Raw genomic sequence first — 23,449 nt, forward strand, 5'->3', positions numbered from 1 at the left:
CGGTTGTCAATCACTAGGTTGTATTGCTTTAAGAAATGAGAGATTTTAGTGATTTTTTTGTGTGTTTTTCTGTACAGCATCACTTGCTCTATAACATCCTTCCTGAAGGTCAGACACGTCAATGCAACAAGTTCCTTTAATTTAATAATTTAGGCTCTAAAATTAGTAAATTTAAAATTTATGTGTTCAGTTTCAGAGAAAATTGCCTCTCAATTCATCATGCTGAATTTTTTGCAAGTAAATAAGAAATCCCTTTGTAAGAATACAACACTGAGTCTACATCTGCTTTTTTTGTTTTGTACGCCATGTTTTGGACAAGACCGTCACCCTTCAAAATGTCGTTTAGAACCATCAAACCATTTTGACTGTGGCCCAGAAAAGGTATTAAGCAAAGATGAATGTGAAGCCCGTGGATGCTGTTACGTTAATGTAATTGGTGGTCAAGAATCTGAACAACCCTCATGTTATTTCCCTGTCAACTACCCAAGCTACAAAGCAACCAACCTTGTCAACACAGGGAATGGATGTTCTTCAACCCTTGAACGCTCAAGCAAAACGTTCATGCCCAATGATGTAATGGTCTTACAACTTGAGGTTTTCTATGAGACGGACGTCAGACTGCGATTTACTGTAAGTTTTTATCATAGTGTACAAGTTCAATAAATGTCTTGATTTATCGTTATTGGTACAGTGCCAGTCAAAAGTTTGGACACACCTCTTCATGATATGGTTTTCCTTATTGTTATTGGAATGTACACATTGTAGATTCAGACTGAAGGCAGCAAATCCACAAAGAAACATATTGAAACAAGAAGTAAAGAAAGAACATGTGAAACAAACCAGAATATGTGACCTTGGACTTCTCAAAAGTACCCCCTTTTGCCTTGATGACAGACTTAGGCTATGTTCACACATTGCATTTTTGCAGCATTTTTTTGCAGGCAAAACCTGCTCTCTTGGCAGTAAAGAAAAAAAAGCAGGATTTGCTACATTTTTTGCTTCGTTTTTAATGCTTACACAGTTTAGTCCCCGTTGTTCCTGAGTTTTCAACACCAAATACGCAACGAAACCTGATCTCTGCATTTTTGCTGCTTCTTTTGCACCTTCTCCTTGCTTTAGAAAGCAATGAGAAGGTGCAAAAAAAGCAGCAAAAATGCAGGGTGAAGAAACGCTGCAAAAACGCCAAAAGTGACATGCTGCAAATTTACAAAATACAGCAGTTTTCCAATTCATTGAGAATAGAAAATCATTTCTGAAATCTCATAGCTTTTGCTGATACTGTAAAACACAGATTTTAATTTGCATAAAAGACAGTAAAAATGCAATGTGTGAACAATGCCTTACAGGGCATTCCCACAAGCAGCCTCATCAGTGCAAAAGAGGGAACTTTGAGAAATCCAAGGTTTCCAATGAACTGGTATCCCTTGTCAAAAGGTCATTTGTAGAATCACCGCCATTCAGAAAGTGTTTGCGATCTTCAGGTGTGTTTTGCAGAAGTTGGTACACAGATGCATATAGTGCTGAGCGCGATTCCACAACTGTTATTAGCCAGAATAAGGCAGTAACCACTTAAGTGCAGAGAATAGACAGTACATCATTATTTAAAGACATGAAGTTCAGTCAATCCAGAAGGTTGCTAGAACTTTGAAGGTATCCTCAAGTGCAGTCTTGAAAGTCACTATTTTTCATGATGAAATTATCTTTCATGAACATCATCCCATGACATGCAGACCAAGAATTTCCTTTCTTGCAGGGGATAAATTCATCAGAGCTACCAGCCTCAGAAAACAAGAATGAGAGAATGGAAATGATGTTTAAAGTGGTTATTGGGATATGGGGGGGGGGGGTGATTTGTGGAATCTAACATTTACATCTACTCTGATTTGTTTCACGCATGTTTCTTTACTCCTTGTTTCTATAGGTTATCCTTCACGGTTTTGCCACATTGTGCACATTCCAATAAAAACAAGGAAAACCAGTACATGAACAGATGTGCTCCCATTTTTGATGAGTAACTGTGTTTTGTGGGGAAGAAAGTACATAAACAACCCTCTTCATTGTATTACCAAAACAACTGTAAAACATGCAAAGTGCCACATAAAGTAGTATTGTACAGTTACATTGATTACACTAAGTATAGTGGAGGTTTTCACTTTATGTTGTGAAAGTCAGAACAACTATAAGAGCTTATGTAAGGCAGCGCTCACTGAGTGCAATGGGGAACGCCCGCTTGGCAGCGCTATAACATACAGGAAGACTCAGTTTCCTTAAAAGTTCTCCGGTGTTTATTGCTCCATATCCCCAGCAGCACAAACACAGAGTAGTCAGCCTTTTGGTCCGGCAACATAAAATAATAATGTCCATAAACAAGGTTTTGCTCCCTCAGACCCTGTTCACACACAGGCCAGAGCAATGTCCATTAAACACTCAGTTCCATAGGACAGTACAGTCTCTTACTGACCGAGGTCAGTGCCACTCACGGTTGTCCGACCGTCCACTCTGGAGGTATCTCACAGGCCTCGTTCCTCTGATTCAGGAAAGCCAGCTCTGCTTCCCCAAGCTGTGCAATATCCAGCAAGCAGGGTTGGCCTGGAGCCACACACAGGAGGCCTTCTACCTCCCAGGTTACAGACAACTCTGTAGTGTCCCACCTGGACACATGGAAGTCTGTGCACAATCCAGACTCCCAACACTCTCTCATGTGCTAAACACACCTTCATTATGTAGGCTGTAACCCCACTCCCAGGTGAGGTATGGATCACATGAATGGTCACCTGGTCATGACCTCACGGTAGGTCCTGAAAACACCTGCAGGTCCTGAAGGAAAACAGGGGTACAGCCAGCACCCTCACCCAAAGGTGAGGTAATATGGTAGCCCGACCCTCCCATCTCTCATAGCTACCCGCAACACGGACCCAGGTGAACTAACTGTTATATTAGTGCTCACGTGCACTAATAATAAAACACTCCGGGTAGCATCTCAGGGAGCATCCATCCCTGTGACATACTATATATCGGCCATTCACAACCCTGCCAGTCACTGTTTCTGCATCACCACAGAGGGAACGCCTGTATGCATGACCTGGGGAGCCCACATAGCCCCCCCTAGCTGTCAAAGGGGTCACTGCATTACACTTGTTAGGGCAAAGAAGAGACCAGAAACAGGTATCTTTTTGGGAGCCATCTTAAGGGTAGGTGCGCACGGTCAGTAAACGCTCTGGGGTGGACGGTGCGTACATTCACAGCATCCAAACCACAGCAGCCAGATGTTACAGCATAGTGGATGTGATTCCAAGAAATCCCATGACCAGTATAAGTCCAGAGATGCCTGTGGATCATCCGCGGACACGGACATGAGACACGTCTCTACAGACCGCAGCATGTTTATTTATGTTGCGGAGACCCAAGTATCCACAAGATAAATTTTACCTGTACAATGTATTGGATGCAGTGAATCCGCACGGTTCAGTGAACACTTGTGGAATCACTTATGTTCAATAGCCGGCAGCGCTTTGGACGCAGCGGACATGTGCTGCATGCAAAGCACTGACAATTACTGAACGTGTGCATCTTGATTAGAAGTTACAGGCATTATCACATGTTAATTATCCAATCAAATGTCCAAAAAATTATATGTTTAGCACTTCAAATAGACATAGCATACGCACACTCAGACAAAATAAATTGTCCCGAGTAATGAAGAGAACCATAACTAAAACTTCAAGTAGAATAATCTTTATTAGAATAAGTTAAAATAAATAACAAAATACTATAAACATACAGGGTGTGTGTCATGACATGTGTAGCAACAATGGTCATAAAAATAAGAATGAAGAAAAAATCCCAGGTTCCAGTGCTTAGAGCCAATTAAATTGTAGGTTTTGGTGTCTACTCACATAGCCCACAAACAGAAAAAATTGAAAAATGGTAAATAGTCTAAGGTAATAAAAAAGAATCACATTTAATTAATGAACAAAAATATCACAGGACAAAAGGGGAGGGAGAAAGGGGACACAAATATATGTACTGTGACAAGCTGTGGAAAAGGGGCGCGCAATAGGAACAATTCCAGAAATGTGAGTGTAAATATTCATTATTTCTAAGCATAGAACAAGATATAGAAGGGATGTTACATCGTACAAAACATTCTTGTCAATACAATGTAGTGTCATGCAGATCATCCTATCATAGTAACAATATAATGCAGTTTAATATCATGCAGATTATCCAATGATGATACCAATGCAATACGCTATTAAGATGCAAAGGTATACCAGAAGTTGAAAACAGAAGTTTACATACACTATAAAAAACACATATGCATGTTTTTCTCAATATCTAACATGAAATCAGAATAAACCTTTCCCGGTTTAGGTCAATTAGGGTTACCATAATCTAATATATAAAGCTCAAGCGCATGTATGTATGTGTGTATGTATGTGTGTATGTCCGGGATTGGCATCCGCACCGTCACAGCTACAGCCACAAAATTTGGCACAGTCACACGTCTGGACCCGGAGAGTGTCCTAGGTTATGTTGTGAGGCGAAATTTTAACCCCGCATGTTCCAATTCACCAAACAATTTTGCCCATATCTACATAATGGGGAAAAAGTGTGTGTGTATCAAGCCCCGCCCCTCATTATGATGTCATAATGGTTGCCATGGTGACGCTGATGTCATCATAGGTTGCAAGCCCCGCCGCTCACTATGATGTCATAATGGTTGACTATGGGATGGAGGATGTGTGATGGGTATATGGGCACTGGACTATGGGATGGAGGATATGTATGACGGGTAAATGGGCATGGGACTATGGGATGGCGGATATGTATGATGGGTATATGGGCACGGGACTATGGGATGGAGGATATGTATGATGGGTATATGGGCATAGTACTATGAGATGAAGGATGTGTGATGGGTATTTGGGCACTCGACTATGGGATGGCGAATATGTATTATGGGTATATGGGCATGGGACTATGGGATGGAGGATGTGTGATGGGTATATGGGCATGGGACTATGGGATGGAGGATGTGTGATGGGTATATGGGCACTCGACTATGGGATGGAGGATATGTATGATGGGTATATGGGCACGGGCCTATGGGATTGTGGATATGTATGATGGGTATATGGGCACGGGACTATGGGATGGAGGATGTGTGATGGGTATATGGGCATGGGACTAAGGGATGGAGGATGTGTGATGGGTATATGGGCACTCAACTATGGGATCGTGGATATGTATGATGGGTATATGGGCACGGGACTATGGGATGGAGGATAATTATAATTTGCTATAACTAACCACAGTTAGTTATTATGCTCGGGCAGCGCCGGGCTCTTCAGCTAGTTCTTAATATTTGCCAAATGCCAGAATAATGATCGAGAGAATGTTTTAAGGCATTTTTATTACTTACAACAAAGTCCAAAGTTTACATACATTTCCTTAGTGTTTGGTACCATTGCATTTAAACTGAATTACTTGGGTGTAATGTTTGGGATTTCCTTCCACAAGTTTCTCACAATAGTTGGTTGGAGTCAGGTTTGTAGGTCGCCTTGCTCGCACCTGCCTTTTCAGTTTTGCCCATAAATTTTCAATTGGATTGAGATCAGGGCTTTGTGGTGGCCACTCCAAAACATTAACATTGTTATCCTTAAGCCACTTTGTTACCAATTTGGCAGTATACTTCGGGTCATTGTCCATTTGGAACACCCATTTCCGTCCAACCTTTATCTTTCTGGCTGATGTTTTGAGATGTTGCTTCAGTATTGCCACATAATCTTCTTTTCTCATGATGCCATCTATTTTGTGAAGTGCACCAGTCCCTCCTGCAGCAAAACAACCCCACAACATGATGCTGCCACCCCCGTGTTTCACAGTTGGGATGGTGTTCTGAGGCTACCAAGCTTCTCCCTTTTTCCTCCAAATGTAACGATGGTCATTATGCCCAAAAAGTTACATTTTAGTTTCATCACACCACAGGACATGTCTCCAAAAATTAAAGTCTTTGTTCCTGTGTGCATTTGCAAACATTATTCTGGCTTTTTTATGTTTCTTTTGGAGTAATAGCTTCTTCCTGGCAGAGTGGCCTTTCAGCCCATGTTGATACAGTACTCGTTTCATTGTAGATATTGACACAATCTTTCCAACTTCGGCCATCATCTTCACAAGGTCTTTTGCCTTTATCCTTGGGTTGATATGCACATGTTGGACCAAAGCAAGTTCATCTCTGGTACTCAAAATCCGTCTCCTTCCTGAGCGGTATGATGGCTGACATTCCCATCTTGTTTGTACTTGTGTATTATTATTTGTACAGATGAACTAGGCACCTTCAGGGTATCTTGAGATTGTTCCCAAGAATGAGCCAAACTTGTGCAAGTCCACAGTTCTCTTTCTGATATCTTTGCTGATTTCTTAAGACTATCCCATGATGCTACACAAAGAAGCAGTGTGTTTCAGGTGTGCATTAAAATACATTCACTGGTGTGTCTCTAATTAACTCAGATGTTGCCAAAAAACCTATCAGAAGCTTCCAAACACATGACATCATCATATGGGCAGTCCAGAATTAGTTAAAGGCATAGTAATCTTAGTGTATGTAAACTTTGGACTTTGCAGTAAGTAATAAAAATGCCTTAAAACATTCTCTCTATCATTATTCTGGCATTTGGCAAATATTAATAATTATGGTAATCCTAATTGATCTAAAATGGGAAAGGTTTATTCTGATTTCATGTCAGATGTTGAGAAAAACATGCATATGTGTCTTTTTATAGTGTATGTAAACTTCTAGTTTCAACTGTATATGTGAAATATGTTATTATTAGTGTTGAGCGATACCTTCCGATATCGGGAAATATCCTATCGGATTGGATTGGACCGATACCCCAAAAATATCGGGTATCGCCGATTCCGATACCGGAAACCCATGCAAGTCAATGGGGCACAAATATCGGAATGAAAATAAACCCTTGCTTTCCTTGCACATCCAGTTCGGGAGGGGGGAAGAGTGTGGGCGGTGCGTGGGCAGAGACTGTGCGTGTGTGTGTGTGCGGGCGGGGTCTGTATGGGCTTCTTGGGGGTCTGTGCGGACCTGCCGGGGGTCTGTGCGGGCCTGCTGGGGGTCTTGCGGGCCTGCTGGGGGTCTGTGCGGGCTGCCGGGGGTCTGTGCGGGCCTGCCGGGGTCTGTGCGGGCCTGCCGGGGGTCTGTGCGGGCTGCCAGGGGTCTGTGCGAGCCTGCCGGGGGTCTGTGCGGGCTTCCGGGGGTCTGTGCGGGCCTGCCGGGGGTCTGTGCGGGCTGCCGGGGGTCTGTGCGGGCCTGCCGGGGGTTGTGTGTGTGTGCAGGCATCGTCCGATGGGACTACAAGTCCCATCGGGCGATGCCTGATACAATGACAGTGATTGACACATTAGCCAATGATGGGACAGTAGAAGTCCCATCATCCGGCTAATGTGTTGAATGTAAAAAAAACCAAAACGTACATACTACATACATACTACATATATACAACATTCATACAGCATAAATACATACTACATACATACTTCATATATACTACATTCATACAACATACATCCATACTACATATATACTACATTCATACAACATACATACATACTACATACATACTTCATATATACTACATTCATACAACATACATACATACTACATTCATACAACATACATACATACTGCATACATACTACATATATACTGCATTCATACAACATACATACATACTACATAATACATACATACTACATATATACAACATTCATACAACATACATACTACATACATACTTCATATATACTACATTCATACAACATACATACATACTACATATATACAACATTCATACAACATACATACATACTACATACATACTTCATATATACTGCATTCATACAACATACATACATACTACATATATACTACATTCATACAACATACATACATACTACTACATACATACTACATATATACTACATTCATACAACATACATACATACTACATACATTCTACATATATACTACATTCATACAACATACATACATACATACTACATATATACTACATTCATACAACATACATACATACTACATACAATAATTCATACAATACATACATATAGACATACAGTACATATAACATAGAGTACATAATCACCATCACTTGTCACTTTGATCTAAAAAGCCAGTGTCATCTGTAAAAAATATTAAAATAACAAACAACCAATATACTCCCTGATCCGCAGAAATTCACGAGTGTCCCACGACGATCTCCCGTGGAGAACAGCAGCATCAGCTGATGCGACCGCTCTCTAGGGGCTCCAGGAATACAATGACGGGAGGTAGGTATCCTTCTGCACTGTATTCCTCCGCCACTGTAAAAAAATAGTCCCTAGTCTCACTTTTGGCATTGCTGTGTGAGAAAGTTCCCACGCAGCTTTTGCCATAAAGTGAGACCAGTGAACTATAGTAACCTCTCAGTGATGCACTGCAGGAGATCGTTGTGGGACACTCATGGATTTCTGCGGATCAGGGAGTATATTGGTTGTTTATTATTTTAATATTTTTTACAGTGAGATGACACTGGCTTCGGGGATCAAAGTGACAAGTGATGGTGAGTATGTACTCTATGTTATATGTACTGTATGTCTATATGTATGTATTGTATGAATGTATCGGAATGCTCAACACTAGTTATTATACATCAGTGTCAGTGTGCACTATATGAACTTGTAAGAACCATTATAGGATACCTTAAACACCAAGTACTGTATGGAAGTTCCAGGGGATTGCACGTCCTCCCAAACGCGCATTTCGGTACTACCTTCTTCAAGAGGCATTGCTAAAGTGACTGCAGTGTTTAAAAAGTGGGGCTAATGAATAGATTGTCCCCACGAACTGGAAGGAATGTCCGTAACCAGATGTGACACAATGGACAGGATGTTCTGTAATATTTTTGTTCATGAATAAAATGTGATGCTTTTTTATTACCTTGGACTATTTACCGTTAACTTTTTCTGTGTTTGCATATATCGTATGACGAGTTGTCCTGTTGAGTTCGTGCTTACATTAGCATGTTTCACATTGCCTTGATCTACTTATATTATATATAACACTCTTTCATTTTCTATGAGTTACTTCTACTGACATAGTCAACAATAGGATCACTATTCTTGGAGTCTTGCTGAGAGCTGGAAAATCAGTCCTGAAATCTAGCTACAATAAGAATCATAGAACCATAGAATGATATAGCTGGAAGGGACCTCCAGGGTCATCATGTCCAACCCCCTGCTCAAAGTAGGATTCACTAAACCATCTCAGACAGATGTCTGTCCCGCCTCTGTTTGAAGACTTCCATTGAAGCAGAAGTCACCACCTCTCGTGGCAGCCCGTTCCACTCATTGCTCATCCTCACTGTCAAAAAGATTTTTCTTATCTCTAAGCTGTATCTTTTCCCTTTCAGTTTCATTCTATTGCTTCTCGTGTTTCCATGTACAAGTGAGAATAAGGATGATCCCTCTATACTGTGACATCCCTTTAGATTTTTGTAGACAGCTACTAAGTCTCCTATTAGCCTTTTTTTTGCAAGCTAAACATTCCCAGATCCCTTAATCATTCTTCGTAGGCTATACTTTGCTGTCTGCTCACCATCCTGGTAGCTCTTGTCGGAACTCACTCCAGTTTTTACTTATATATATACTTTTGTTCCTTTTCATTTTTCTTGCACAGATGTAGAATCTTGCATTCCTCCCTGTTAAATATCATTCTGTTTGTTGCTCCCGGCTGTTCAAACTTATCTGGATCCTTCTGAATTCTTTCTATGTCTTCTGTAGTGTTTGGGTACTGTTACACTAAGCGATGCACCAACGATCCCGATAACTATATGGATCGCTGGTGCATCGCTAAGTGGTCGCTAGTGAGCTGCCACACAGGCAGATCTCACCAGCGACATAGCAGCGGTCGGGGGTCGCTACTTACCTGTCAGACACGGCGATCCTGACGCCCTCCCGCCCGCGTCCACACGTCGCTCGTCGACGCCACAGGAAGCCCAGCAGGAAGCGCCTGACGAGAAATGGTCCAGGACATTCTCGCGCGATCAGCGATAACCAGTGGGGGAGCCGGTCGGAGGTAAGTATCACACATAGCGATATCGATAGCAATATCGCTGCTACGTCACAAAACCAGTGACGTTACAGTGATATTGCTAGCGATATCGCTATGTGTAACGGGCCCTTTCGACATCCCTCCTAGCTTTGATTTGTATGCAAATTGATTAGTTTACCTTTAGTTCCCTTATCTAGATCATTTTTAAAAATGTTGCCCAACACTGGGACAGTACAGAGCTTTCTGGTGCCCCAGTTTAAACACTCTTTATTACCACTCTTTGAATACGATCACTGAGCCAGTTAGGAATCCAGCTAACCGTTGCCTTGTCCATTCCATACTTGGTAATTTTTTTCTATAAGAATAGAGTGAGTTATATCTACCGCATTTCCCTGATCTACCCAGTCAATGATTCCATCACTGAAGAAAATTAGATTTATCTAGCATGATTTTTTTTGCTACAAACCCATGCTGGCTCCGGTTAGTTACTGTATTCTTATCTAAGTAGTTAAGTACATGCTGTTTAATAATTTTTTTAAAGATCTTTCCTAGTATGGAAGTAAGGCTCACTGGCTGTAATTTCCCGGCTCCATCTTTTTTCCTTTTTTGAAGATAGGGACAAAGTTTGACTGTCTCCAATCTTCTGGGACTTCTTCTGATTTCCAGAATTTTTCAAAGATTCTGGCTAGTGGTTCTGCAATTTCCCTTGCTAACTCTTTCAGTACCCAAGGATGTAATTCATCTGAACCAGATTTAAAATTAGTTTAAATTAGCTTATATGTTACCTCACATCTCTCTGTTTATAGATAGTGTGGAGTATTTTATTCCTTCGATAGCACAGTGAAGATCAATTGATCAATTGATGTTACATTTACATTCTTAGAGAACACCGATGCAAAATAGGAATTTAAAACTTTGGCCTTCTCAACATCATTTTTTACTACTTCTCGCTTTCCATCCTGTAAAAATCCTACTGCATCTTTGACTTTTGTTTTGCTTGTGACAAACTCCCAAAATCCTTTTTTACTGCTTTGGTCCCTTCCAAGCCTCACTTCATTACTGGCTTTAGATCAACTAATGCTTGCCCTGCGTTCCCAGCTGACAGTATTATATTCTTCTTTAGATATGCCACTCTCTTTCCATTTGATATACATTTCTTCTTTCCTTTTTAGCAAGTATTTATGCTCTGTGTTCATCCATCCTGGTCTCTTTAAATACTTCCAATTTTTCTTTCTTTTTGGGATTGTTTGTGATTGTGTAAGTCTGAGCCCTTGCAGGTCTTCCTCCTTTTGTAATCTAAAATTCGAGGATAACAGGATCGCTGCCTCCTTAATTCCCAGCAGCCACATTTACTTCTTCAACCATTTCCTCCCTGTTGGTAATAATTAGGTCCAAGTTTGCAGATCCACTTGTTCTCTTTTCTACCTTTTGAAAGATAAAGTTGTCAGCGGGAGAAAATAAGAATTTTCTGCATCCAGTACTTTTGCCTGAGAGAGATTTTGAACAAATATTTAGATTGTTGAAATCTCCTAGGAGTAGAAGTAGTCTGGTAGTACCAAATTAAAATCATATCATTTGATTAAAATACCTCTGACAGTGCTGGATAATTTATGGATTGCTGTTATTGGTGGAAAAATAAAAAACATATTGAATAAAAGTTCATATACAGAAATCAAAGGATAATTAAAATATAAAAATATGCAAATGATTTAATAAATTATTATGATTTTAGCGATTTGTCATTTCACGCTATCTCCTCCTTGGAGGCACTTTTGACCTGAGTGAGACAGCTGCATAAAAACACTTGCTGTCACGCTCGGGTGAGGAAAGGCGCCAGCCAATCTGAGCACTGCATTGTGATTATCATCTGAGTTATGAGGCCATGTGACTCTTCCCTAACAATGAAAGCCTATGGAACCTTGTTTTGATGCTGCTAGACTTACATTGTAAATGTGACTTCCGGGTCATGGAGAGCAAAGCTTGACCCAGACAATGTGCAGAGCAATAACAATAATGAGAATCAGAGAAGAACAGCACTGAACACTGGAGAGAGCATTGGTAAGTGAGTAACTCCTTCACTCCCAGGCGATTTTCCGTTTTTTTCACTTTCATATTTTCCTACCCTTTTTCCAAGGGCCATAGCTTTTTTTTTAGTTTTCCATCCCATATGAGGGCTTGTTTTTTATAGGATGAGTTTTACTTTTGAATGACATAATACATTTTATCATGCGATGCACTAGAAAGTGGGATAAAAATTTCAAGTAAGTTGAAAATGCAAAAAAAATGTAATTGCACGATCTTTTTTTGTATTTTTTTTATTTTCCATGTTTACTATACGGTAACACTAACCTGCCAATATGATTCCCCAGGTCAGTATGAATACACAAACACTAAACATGCTTATTTTTTTTATTTTAGTTGTGAAAAAAATATGGAAATTTGTAAAAAAAAAAACATTTTTGTGTATGCGTCTCCATTTTTTGAGACCAATTTGAGAACATTTTCATTTTTCAGGATGTTAGGCTGCGTGACGGCTTATTTTTTGCCCCCCTGAGCTGACCTTTTTATTGATATAATTTTAGGATACATACAATGTTTTGATCTCATCTTATTACATTTTATTGCAATATTGCGACTGCCAAAAAAATCATAATTCTGGAGTTTAGATTTTTTATTCAATTTACTAATCAAGCTAGTTTATTTTAAAATTTAATAGATTGTACTTTTATTGCAGCAATACCAAATATGTGTATTTTGTTTGCTATTTTTAATGGGGCAGAAGAGGTGTGATTTGAACTTTTGCTTTTTTTAAACTTTTTTTCACTTTTTACTGTATTTAAGGACTTTAGCTGAAATTGTCTGATCACTTGTGCTAATGTATATACAGAAAATCAGGATATCATATGAATGCCAGCTAAACACTGGCTTCCACCGGAGAATTTCATGACGGTCTTCAGCAGATCCCCGGCTGTCATGACAATCCATCGGTGCCCCGCGATCACATCACAGGCACAACAATGGGCGTGTGGAATGTTGTGCTCCCTGCTGGCTCATGATAATGCCTGCAGAGGGGAATTTCTGAAAAATTCTGGGCTCAAGTAATAATCACCACTACAAAATTTTTTATTTCTTATGTACACAAACATGCATTTTTAATCCTATATATTTTTTCAGCTTTTTTAATCAAAGGTTAAATTGCTGTAATTAGAAATGGATCCAATGGCATTTACACTCTAACTGTTGGTATTTATATGTTTATTTATATTCTCTATTATTTTTTATTCAAGATAAAAGATCCAACTCAAAAACGTTATGAAGTTCCAATTGAAACACCACATACTAATGGTCCACCAACTAATAAGCAATATGATGTAAAAATCATTGAAGAACCCTTTGGCATAATCATCAATCGGAAAAGTAATGGAGAAAACGTGTGAGTTCTATTGATTATTGGCTGCTTATTACACAGGTCAACGAAAAAAATTTTTTTTTCTGGTGTCCAAAATATTTTAATGAATTTGGGGTATTTTTGGGGTGCTGATTCTGAATATGTCATCAGTTTTGCCAGATTGGCTCAAGTTTTTGAGATTTTTGGTATCTTATTTATAGCACTTGTTGGTAAATGCGACGCATCATCTCATTAATTTCTTTGGATTAGTACTTGAACTGAGCAGTTCTCAATATAGTTTTGTGTTAATTAGTGTTCTAAAAGTTTGTTCATAGCTTGATTTTTGCACTAACTTTATGTTGTTGTCTGTTTTCCAGTGAAAAGCATGAACTCATCATGAAGAAGTTGTCTTAACGATCCAGACTCATTCTGTTACATTTGTGGTGAATATACACTGCCAAAACATAGAAGAAACATAACACACTTCGTAAAAAAAGTGTATTTTGCCTATTTTGGGGTTATGCTTGGGGACCAAGACAAGTTTTGGGCACCACACATAGTGTGCAAAGCATGTATCGAATTATTACGAAAATGGAGCAAAGGACAAAGAAAAAGCTTCAAATTTGGTGTTCCAATGGTGTGGAGAGAGCCAAAAAATCATCATGATGACTGTTATTTCTGTGCAGTGCAAGTGCAAGGATTCAATAAGCATAAGAAACGAAAATGGGAGTAACATGGAATCTGCAAGAAGGCCTGTCCCTCATTGTGAAGATGTGCCTGTACCTGTGTTTACCATAAATAACAGTCATCATGATGATTTTTTGGCTCTCTCCACACCATTGGAACACCAAATTTGAAGCTTTTTCTTTGTCCTTTGCTCCATTTTCGTAATAATTCGATACATGCTTTGCACACTATGTGTGGTGCCCAAAACTTGTCTTGGTCCCCAAGCATAACCCCAAAATAGGCAAAATACACTTTTTTTACGAAGTCTGTTATGTTTCTTCTATGTTTTGGCAGTGTATATTCACCACAAATGTAACAGAATGAGTCTGGATCGTTAAGACAACTTCTTCATGATGAGTTCATGCTTTTCACTGGAAAACAGACAACAACATAAAGTTAGTGCAAAAATCAAGCTATGAACAAACTTTTAGAACACTAATTAACACAAAACTATATTGAGAACTGCTCAGTTCAAGTACTAATCCAAAGAAATTAATGAGATGATGCGTCGCATTTACCAACAAGTGCTATAAATAAGATACCAAAAATCTCAAAAACTTGAGCCAATCTGGCAAAACTGATGACATATTCAGAATCAGCACCCCAAAAATACCCTAAATTCGATGAAATATCTTTGGCACCAAAAATGCTGTTGACCAGTGTTATTATTATGCTTTGCTTATATAGCCCTTGTCATGTCCCATGATTTTGAATCATACAGACAGTACTGCATTTAACCATATTGTTGTTTCATTGCTGTATATAGATCTGTCCCTTTTAGAGGTTTTCTCCTCTCCCCTTGCATGTGACTCTTATTTCTTTAACCCCTCCCTTCTTCTCCATTTATGAGTCTTCTCCATCTTGGAGACACATGTTTATACAGCTCTGTACAAGGAAAGTCTCTTTTTACCTACTGTAACATGCATTATGCAAGGATGCAGCCGAGAATAAACCTACTGGACTCTTCAAACTTGCTCTTTTCAGTCGAGTTTAAACTATCTGCGGACATCACTAAACGTGAGTAACGGTCAACAGACTCCATGGGTTGGCAGTCTGAGCGCCCACACACTTACAGTTTGGCCATGAGGCAGAATAGCCCTATCTTATTCCGCAGTGCTTTACATACATTATCATCACTGCTCCCATTAGGACTCACAATATAAATTCCCCATCAGTATGTCTTTGGAATTAAATGACTTTAAAAACCAACAACAAAAAAATCACATCACAATACACTGTCGTAGAAATGCTTATAGTACATGTGTCTGTGTGTGTACTCCCAGTGGGTGTGATGTATGCTGCAATCAAGCCAGGGTTTTGCTAGAATGTTCATATGAAATGTCGCATCATGAGGATGGTTACTTAAAGCTCCACTCCAGCATTTTGTGTTCCATCACAACTATGTCTCCCTTGGGAACAATTTATACCAACAGTGTTTGGGCAGTACAATGGGAAGCAAAATTTCCCCACAATATGCTAACATATTTATGGCTAAACAAGACAAGGAGTTTTCTTTCTCTACTAAACCTTTATCATAATTTTGCTACATTGTTGATCTGCTAATATTCTGGACATGCTCAAAAGATGATCTGCTTACCTTCCATGATAACTTCAAAAAGTTCCATCCAACCATCAAGCTCAACTTCTCAAACTCAAAAATACATTTTCTGGACACAACCATATACATCCAAGGCAATACTATGCAAAAATCAAGGAATCTCCTGGTCTGAAGTGTCCTCTCACCACTATCAGTGACGGCACATTCCCATGTAACAATAAAAATGCAAAACTTGTACCCACAAATTACCAACTAGCACAGTCCGTAAGCCCAACACAAATTAGAACTATAAGTTCATGGATTCATTTTCATGTACATCCTCCAATGTGGTGTACGTGATATAATCTACAAGGTGCCCTGGAAGTACCTATATTGGGGAAACCATGCAAAAACTACAAGGAAGGATGAATCTACACCGACACACAGTAAAGAATTAATGAGACACACCTGTGGGAAAACATTTCTCTGTAGTTGGAAACTGTATGACAGTTATAAACGTCTTAATACTAAAAGGTCATTTTAATGGTAGCAGAGAGAGAAATTTGGGAATTCAAACTGATAAGGATGTCCAATTCTTTGACAATAAGACTCAATTTAATATCTGGATTTATGACTCACTACATTTTGTGCCTCCACCAGATGTACTCCAAATAACTAAGGGAGCATTCTCACCATTTGAAAAACCTTAATTTGATTTCCTTGGCTTATCTTTAGGAGGCATGACCCCTTCCACTTCATGAACAAATATTCTGTTGTAAAATCTCTTACATATTTTGCTCTTGCCTTGTAAATCCATTTGTAATCCTGCCTGAAGAAGGAGCCTCTGGGCTCTGAAAGCTTGTAAATATATTTTTTTCTTGTTAGTCAATAAAGCTTCTGAGAGCACTTTTGTCATTTTTGGGCATAAAAGTATATACATTGATTTTTCTGGCTAAAACAGTACCACAATATAATTTTTTTTGTACATGTTGAAGAAATGACAAATTGCTGATCAACTTTTAACCCTTATAACTTTCTAACATAAAAAAAAATTTTTTGCTGATGTAAATTAGACATGTGGGCAAATGTTAATTATATGTTGTGTGACATGACTCTCTGGTATAATAGCATCATAATTAAAAGTTTGAAAATTCCAAGATTCTATTTTAAAATTTCCGTTTGGGACATTACAGCAGTGTGCAGCTCCATGCTGGTACTATCAGCCAGTCTCCTGATAATAGCTGTTTCTTTGCATAGAACAGGAGGCGTAGATACACACACAATTTTTGGACTGTTTGTTACAGTGGGGAACTTCACACTGCTGTGTGAAGTCTTGTCCCAGAGTGGAGGGGGATCAGTGAGGAGCAGCTCCTGTCACATGGAATTACAAGTGTTATAAAGATAATAGAAATACACTGACCATATAATATTTATAGTTTGTGAGGGCAGGGACAGTATAAAATATTTTTAACTCAACGGAGTACAACTTTAATGAGATTTCTAAAATGTTATGGAGATGATGCTTATTTTTTCCTTACAAATTTAAACCATCAATGTATTTTTTCAACTCTACAGCATGTCCATTTTTTCAGCATTTTTTTTTAGCTTTGTTACCCATTCAAATGAATAAGAAAACTATGAAAGTACACATAAAAATTGCATGCAAAAATGTGTCAAAACTGCATAAAAATGCATGTATGTTATGCATTGCTTTTCCTGCCAAGTGTCTGGTGCAGAATATCTGCTGCAAATATTCAATGTGTGCACAAACACTTGTGGTTCTTAAATTATATGAACAACAAAACAAATAGTTTTTCAGTGCTTTATATATATGGTAAAGCAGAGCTTATAAATATGGATTGGCTTTTATATCAGCAGCTAAGCATAAGCCTATTTTCAATTTTTATTGCTATGGCTTTTCCATATAAGCCTGAGGATACATATGCATTTTCCAGTCAATCTACAGTAGGAATGCAGAGGAATATTTTACCATACAGCACTGGGTGATATTTTTCTGTCAAAAATTAGAATGTCAATTTTAGGCACATTTCCTACTGAAATACATACCTGACAACAAACTCTGTAATTTAAAACTACAAGACAGACATCTTTTATAATATTGAATATCAAATGTCCATTGAAGGTATTTTACCAGCCTCAAATCAATCATTTACATACATCAACCCCAAATCATAAGAGGGGATAAAGAGGCATAGGCAACAAAATTTTAATAAAACAAAATATTTAATAATAATGTTAAAAATTATTTCAACATTTCAAGGAAGTTTCTCAAACAGGTCAGAAGGACATTGAGAAACAAAAACAGGGACCAGTGTTAATAAAAACAGCAGCATTTAGAAAAATATATTATAATGGCTAGAACCATATCCTGATTTCAACCAACAGCAAAATCCCAATCTCATGCATAGTGCTCATCTATTGCAGCAAGGTATCCATCATCCTGAAAAATAGGCATACACCACTACATAATATGCCAAAATAAAGTGCTTCAGTGCCAAATATAGCTGCTACTTAGTAAGCTCATCATTACCTATAAGAAGGTCTTTCCTGGTCACCCGGTGCGCACTGTCCAACCCCAACAAGGCCGTTTCGCCAGACCGGCTTCTTCACAATAGGGGCATTGTGTGTTCCATGCAGCACGCACCTTTATATGCAGTATAAACAGCTGATCGTGATATCGGCATAATCAGCGCAGTATTGCGCATGCGCCATTTTCCGGACTTCTCCATATGTAATAAAGTGACTTCTGGATCCATGCGCCTGGAATGCAGGCATGGAACGCACTGCCCACCATAATGGCACACGACCGGAAGTCCCGGGGCTATCTCAAAGTGCGCATGTGCTGCTAAGCCAGCCGAGAAACACTGATAGCAGCTGCAAAACCAAATAAAACTAAAGTGAAAGTGCGATAATGGGAGAATGAAAAATATTAATTAATTATAAAGAAAAAACAAATAGAATGTGAATAGAATATTATGTGCAAACTGTGAAATATGAATAAGGTGAATAAAATCTAGATTTTTCTTACTCAAGTGGGAATGAGGTGAGCCAGCACAATTTGTGCCTTGTGAACATGGCCCACAAAACATTTATTGATATTTCTTTATGGCAAAAAAAATGAGGCTAGGTTCACATCTACTTTGGAGGCTCCATTGCAGGTCTAATCATTCTTACTAGATCAAATAGTGCATCATGGTGAAATGACAGACACCATGTGGAAATGTAATATATTCCATTAAAAGTTGAAAGGGTCTGTCTGGTTCTTATGGTCGACACCATATCAATCCTAATGATGAGCAGAACAAACAAAATTCAAAATGCTGATGTGAACCGAGCCTTTTCTGTGTTATAACAGATCTTTTCATTTTTGTTCCTTTAGATTAAACACTTCTCTGGCTCCATTGCTGTTTGCAGACCAATTTATTCAGATGTCCACCTCTCTTTCTTCAAACTTTCTGTATGGACTAGGTGAACATCTCACTTCCATTAACCTTGACCTGAACTGGACAAGATTAACATTTTGGAATAGAGACTTAATACCTCGGGTAAGAAAGGTGGAATCTGACAATCTATTATCTATTATCTATCTATCTATCTATCCCAAATCAATCTATCTATCTATCTATCTATCTATCTATCTATCTATCTCCTTCCATCATCTATCATAAGTACGTTTATAGGAATTCACTCTCTCAGGTAGACTCTAGAGTTCACATGTGGGAAGAACGGCCCCCACCAAGTGTCCGGTCAGGAACCATGGGGGCCGTCATCTAGGTTCCGGGGGAAACTGTTCCCGGGGGACAGAGTTCAGGGATGGACCGCTGAGATGGACAGATGGGCTGGGGGAGGAGGGAGTATAAAAGGGGTGGGGAGCGCTAGTCAGGATGGGTCAGCAGACCGGGAGAGAAGCAGCAGGAGATCGTGGGAGCGACTGAGAGCAAAAGCGACTCACCATTGCCAGGAGAGACGCTCACCTAGGACATCAGAGGGACGGCACCCAGACGACCATCCGAGACCTACTGCCCAGCTTCAGCCCACGGCAGCCGCCGCCTCACCTCAGCTCGCGGCCGCTGCGGCCTACCTGCGGTCGCTCGCGGCCGTTGCCACCTCGCTGCAGCCGCTCTGCCCTCACCCATGGTCACAGCAAGTTCAGTGCCATCGGCGGCCACCACTGTCCTGCTCTGGTCCACGGCAGGGGCCGAGCCTCTGCTTGCCACGGATTCTCCGTCACAGCTGCTAGCTGCACAGGTGGCCTGCCACTCGCCACCCCGCACCGCTACCACTTACCCCAGTGCGGGGGCCGTGGCCCACTCATCCAAGGACTCCTCTGGGGCCGGAGGTGCCCCAGTGTCACAGGAGCGTCGGAACGCTCGAAGACTAAGTCGACTCTTCAGCAGCTGGGCCCAGCGGCTGCTCCACCGAAGAACCACCGTCCAGGATGCCGAGGGACGTCAAGACGGCTAAGTTGACTATATAATTAAGGACCCGTAGTCGGCCATACCGCGGCCCTATAGTGACCAGCTTTCGCCGGATGTAGTCGTGTTCTACTCTGTGTTTGCTTGTATTGAGCCCCTGCGAGGGCAACCCTTGTTACCCCTTTGTTTGGTCAGGCTGTGACTGAGGATAGTTACCTCTAGGCCTATAAACATTATTATAAAAAGCACCAAACCGTCTCGTGACTCGTCACTGCATCCTGCATACCTGCAAGCACCACATTCACATGCATTGGATTCTTGTCTCAAAACAGAGCCAGGTTTATTGAACTTCATAAACTTGCGCAGTGCTTTAACCCCTTCACACCACTGCTAATTTCCATTTTTGTGAAAAAACTTGGCACTCAAATGGCAAAATGAATTAGATCCTTTGTTTTATTTGCATCCAAATTGTATATTGTGTTAAACATTTTCGATCCAAACAACGGATCTTCATCAGAACTTCTCTGAATTAATTATGATATAAGGAGAGGTAATGCGCTGGTGTGACAACCTATGTCACTTATTTCGTTATGGCGCTGATTCCTCTGGCTACTAGAATCCTGCGGTGTGACCACTGAAGTGGAGAAAAACGTCAGTGAAACCGCGGAGTGCCCGCTGAAGTGAAGGCGTCTGGGTTTGGATCGAAAACGTTTAACACAATATACAATTTGGATGCAAATAAAACAAAGGATCTAATTCATATTGCCATTTGAGTGCCAAGTTTTTTTCACAATATTACGTGGGCTGGAGACCCTACTTGTGCACCTACTACCATTCATTTGAAGAGTGCCTTGTTGTTTCTATTTACGTGAATTTCCATTTTTATGTTTCTGCTTCTTCCCAGAGCCATACTCTAATTGTGAAAAAACGCAATTTTAACATTGTTCTTTTGGAATTGTTTTAACGGTGTACATTTTGTGGTAAAAATGACCTTGCAGTATGATTCTTCTCATCAATACAATTACAACGATACCCAAAATATCCAGTTTTGTTATTATTTTAGTGGTGAAAAAAAATAAGAAGTTTGAAAAAAAATTTATTTGGGTTGTGTTGCCATATTCCAAGACCTGTAACCTTTTTATCTTTCGGCCGATGGAGCTTTGCGACGACGTTTTTATTAAGACAATTTTAGGATAGATGTGACTTTTTGAAAAAACATTTGGTGTTCTTGAATTTTTTCGTTTACAATTTTTACCAATAGGGCTAATTGTTTTTATATTTTGACATAGCTGAATTTTCTGAACGCAGTAATATATGTGTATTTTTTAAATTTTTTAAATATCTTTAATTTCAATGGAGTAGAAAGGGAGTGATTTAAACTTTTATTTTTTTCAGATTTTTTTAAAACATATTTTATTACTTTTCACTGTTTTTGTTTGCCCCCTTAGGGGACTTGAAGATGTGATAATCTGACCGCTTGTGCTATGTACAGCGATGCCTCTGAATCGCTGCGTATAGCAGAAATCGCAGTCTCCTGTGAACCATGGCCACAGGCAGCTGACCTCCAGCTGTCATGACAAACCATCAAGACCCACGATCACGTGACAGGCACGCTGATGAGCAGAAAGAATGACGTGCACACATATCGGCATATGTTAAATGCCACTGTCAGAAATTGACAGCGACATATACCAGGTTAAAAATCGCCAGCTGTGCACGGCTACACCCACATTTATTAGTGCCATGTATACAGAAAATATGCCCTCCAGCATGGAACCTTGGTGACTCACTCCTTTACATGTGAGGTGCACTCCTCATGAGCCCCACAGACTACCTCGCATCCTCTCCATAAGCACTGCTGTGCTTTTACTTTCCATGCTTGTCTACCATATTACCCTTTTACCCTTGATGCATGCGGGTTGTATCATGTCTTATATGTTCAGCACTTTTTTTTTTCCTTGTCATGTTGTCACCATGTTAGTATACTCTCGACATGGTATTACATGGGTATTATTGGCACTATTTAGTGCACATATTTTTTGTATACATGGCACTTCTTGCCACACTATGAGGCTGTGTTGGTTCTTTAAGGAGCGCTCAATTACTGCAGACAGCATGTGCGGTATATTATATTCTTGGGTCTACTGCAATGTAATTAATTTTGCTTGACTATTGTAGTTATATATACAATTTTTTGTATATCCAGGTTATCACATGGTTTCTCTGGTTTAGACCCTCTTCCTATTGCGGGTATATATATATGAACTTCTAGCACATGTTGTTTTCTTGCAGGTGGCTGCATATTTTGCATATTATCTATTGTATATAGGAGCAGGGCACATGCAGTTTGTTCCTTACCACTGTTTTTAGATGTTTTTATGCTGTGTTGTCAATAAAGCTTTTTCTATCCACAAATTACAATTGTGGTGTGCATTCATCATAGTGGTCTTCTTTTTCCTTGTTCTGGTTGTTACTATGTTTGACCATTGAATTGCACCCACGTAATTACTCTGTATGATTAGCAGTGCGCCAATATTTTCACATTGTTTCTTACAGTTCGGTCACAGACATTGACTTCAGTTTCCTCCCATTCGTTCCTCATTTGTTTTGTTGTGCATTTCCTGTTTTGGAGACATATTGCTTTAAGTTTCTGGTCTTGATGCTTTGATGTCTTCCTTGGTCTACCAGTATGTTTGCCTTTAACAACCTTCCCATGTTGTTTGTGTTTGGTCCAAATGTTAAACACAGCTGACGGTGAACAACCAACATCTTTTGCAACATTGCATGATGATTTACCCTTTTAAAGAGTTTGATAATCCTCTGCTTTGCTTCAATTGACATCTCTCGTGTTGGAGCCATGATTCATGTCAGTCCACTTGGTGCAACAGCTCTCCAAGGTGTGATCACTCCTTTTTAGATGCAGACTAACGAGCAGATCTAATTTGATGCAGATGTTAGTTTTGGGAATGAAAATTTACAGGGTGTTTCCATAATTTTTTCCCTCAGAATTGAGTGACTCCTTAATTTTTCCCCTATGCTTGGTGTAAAAAAGTAACCATTACTGACTACCACATTTTTTGTTCTTGATTTCTTTTAGTGTTCCTTAAAGCCAGAAAGTTGTCATTTGAAATGACTTTAGTTTTGTGCCATGTCTGTGATCTGCTTTTTTTTCTAAAAAAGTAAACAACTGAATTAACATTCTCCAAGTCTGGTGATTACATAATTTTTGCCATGGT

General features: G+C 39.6%; 1 protein-coding gene and 1 long non-coding RNA gene across 2 annotated transcripts in view; one reads left to right on the plus strand and one right to left on the minus strand.

Moving 5' to 3' along the window:
- LOC141099961 (uncharacterized) overlaps positions 1-2,731 on the minus strand; it is a 73,044-nt gene extending 70,313 nt beyond the window's left edge. The window contains exon 1 of the long non-coding RNA XR_012234567.1: positions 2,481-2,731. This is a non-coding gene — a long non-coding RNA (uncharacterized lncRNA). The remainder of the gene's footprint in view (positions 1-2,480) is intronic.
- The window catches only part of LOC141099955 (lysosomal alpha-glucosidase-like), a 209,352-nt gene that overhangs the window by 39,903 nt on the left and 146,000 nt on the right, over positions 1-23,449 (plus strand). Inside the window, exons 2-4 of the mRNA XM_073588086.1 lie at positions 191-630; positions 13,414-13,559; positions 19,178-19,343. Coding sequence (XP_073444187.1) covers positions 220-630; positions 13,414-13,559; positions 19,178-19,343 — 723 coding nt within the window. The 5' untranslated portion in view covers positions 191-219. The remainder of the gene's footprint in view (positions 1-190; positions 631-13,413; positions 13,560-19,177; positions 19,344-23,449) is intronic.

The sequence above is a fragment of the Dendrobates tinctorius genome, unplaced genomic scaffold (assembly GCF_039654945.1).
Source record: "Dendrobates tinctorius isolate UK_male_01 unplaced genomic scaffold, ASM3965494v1 ptg000103l, whole genome shotgun sequence".
Classification (NCBI taxonomy): Eukaryota; Metazoa; Chordata; class Amphibia; order Anura; family Dendrobatidae; genus Dendrobates; species Dendrobates tinctorius.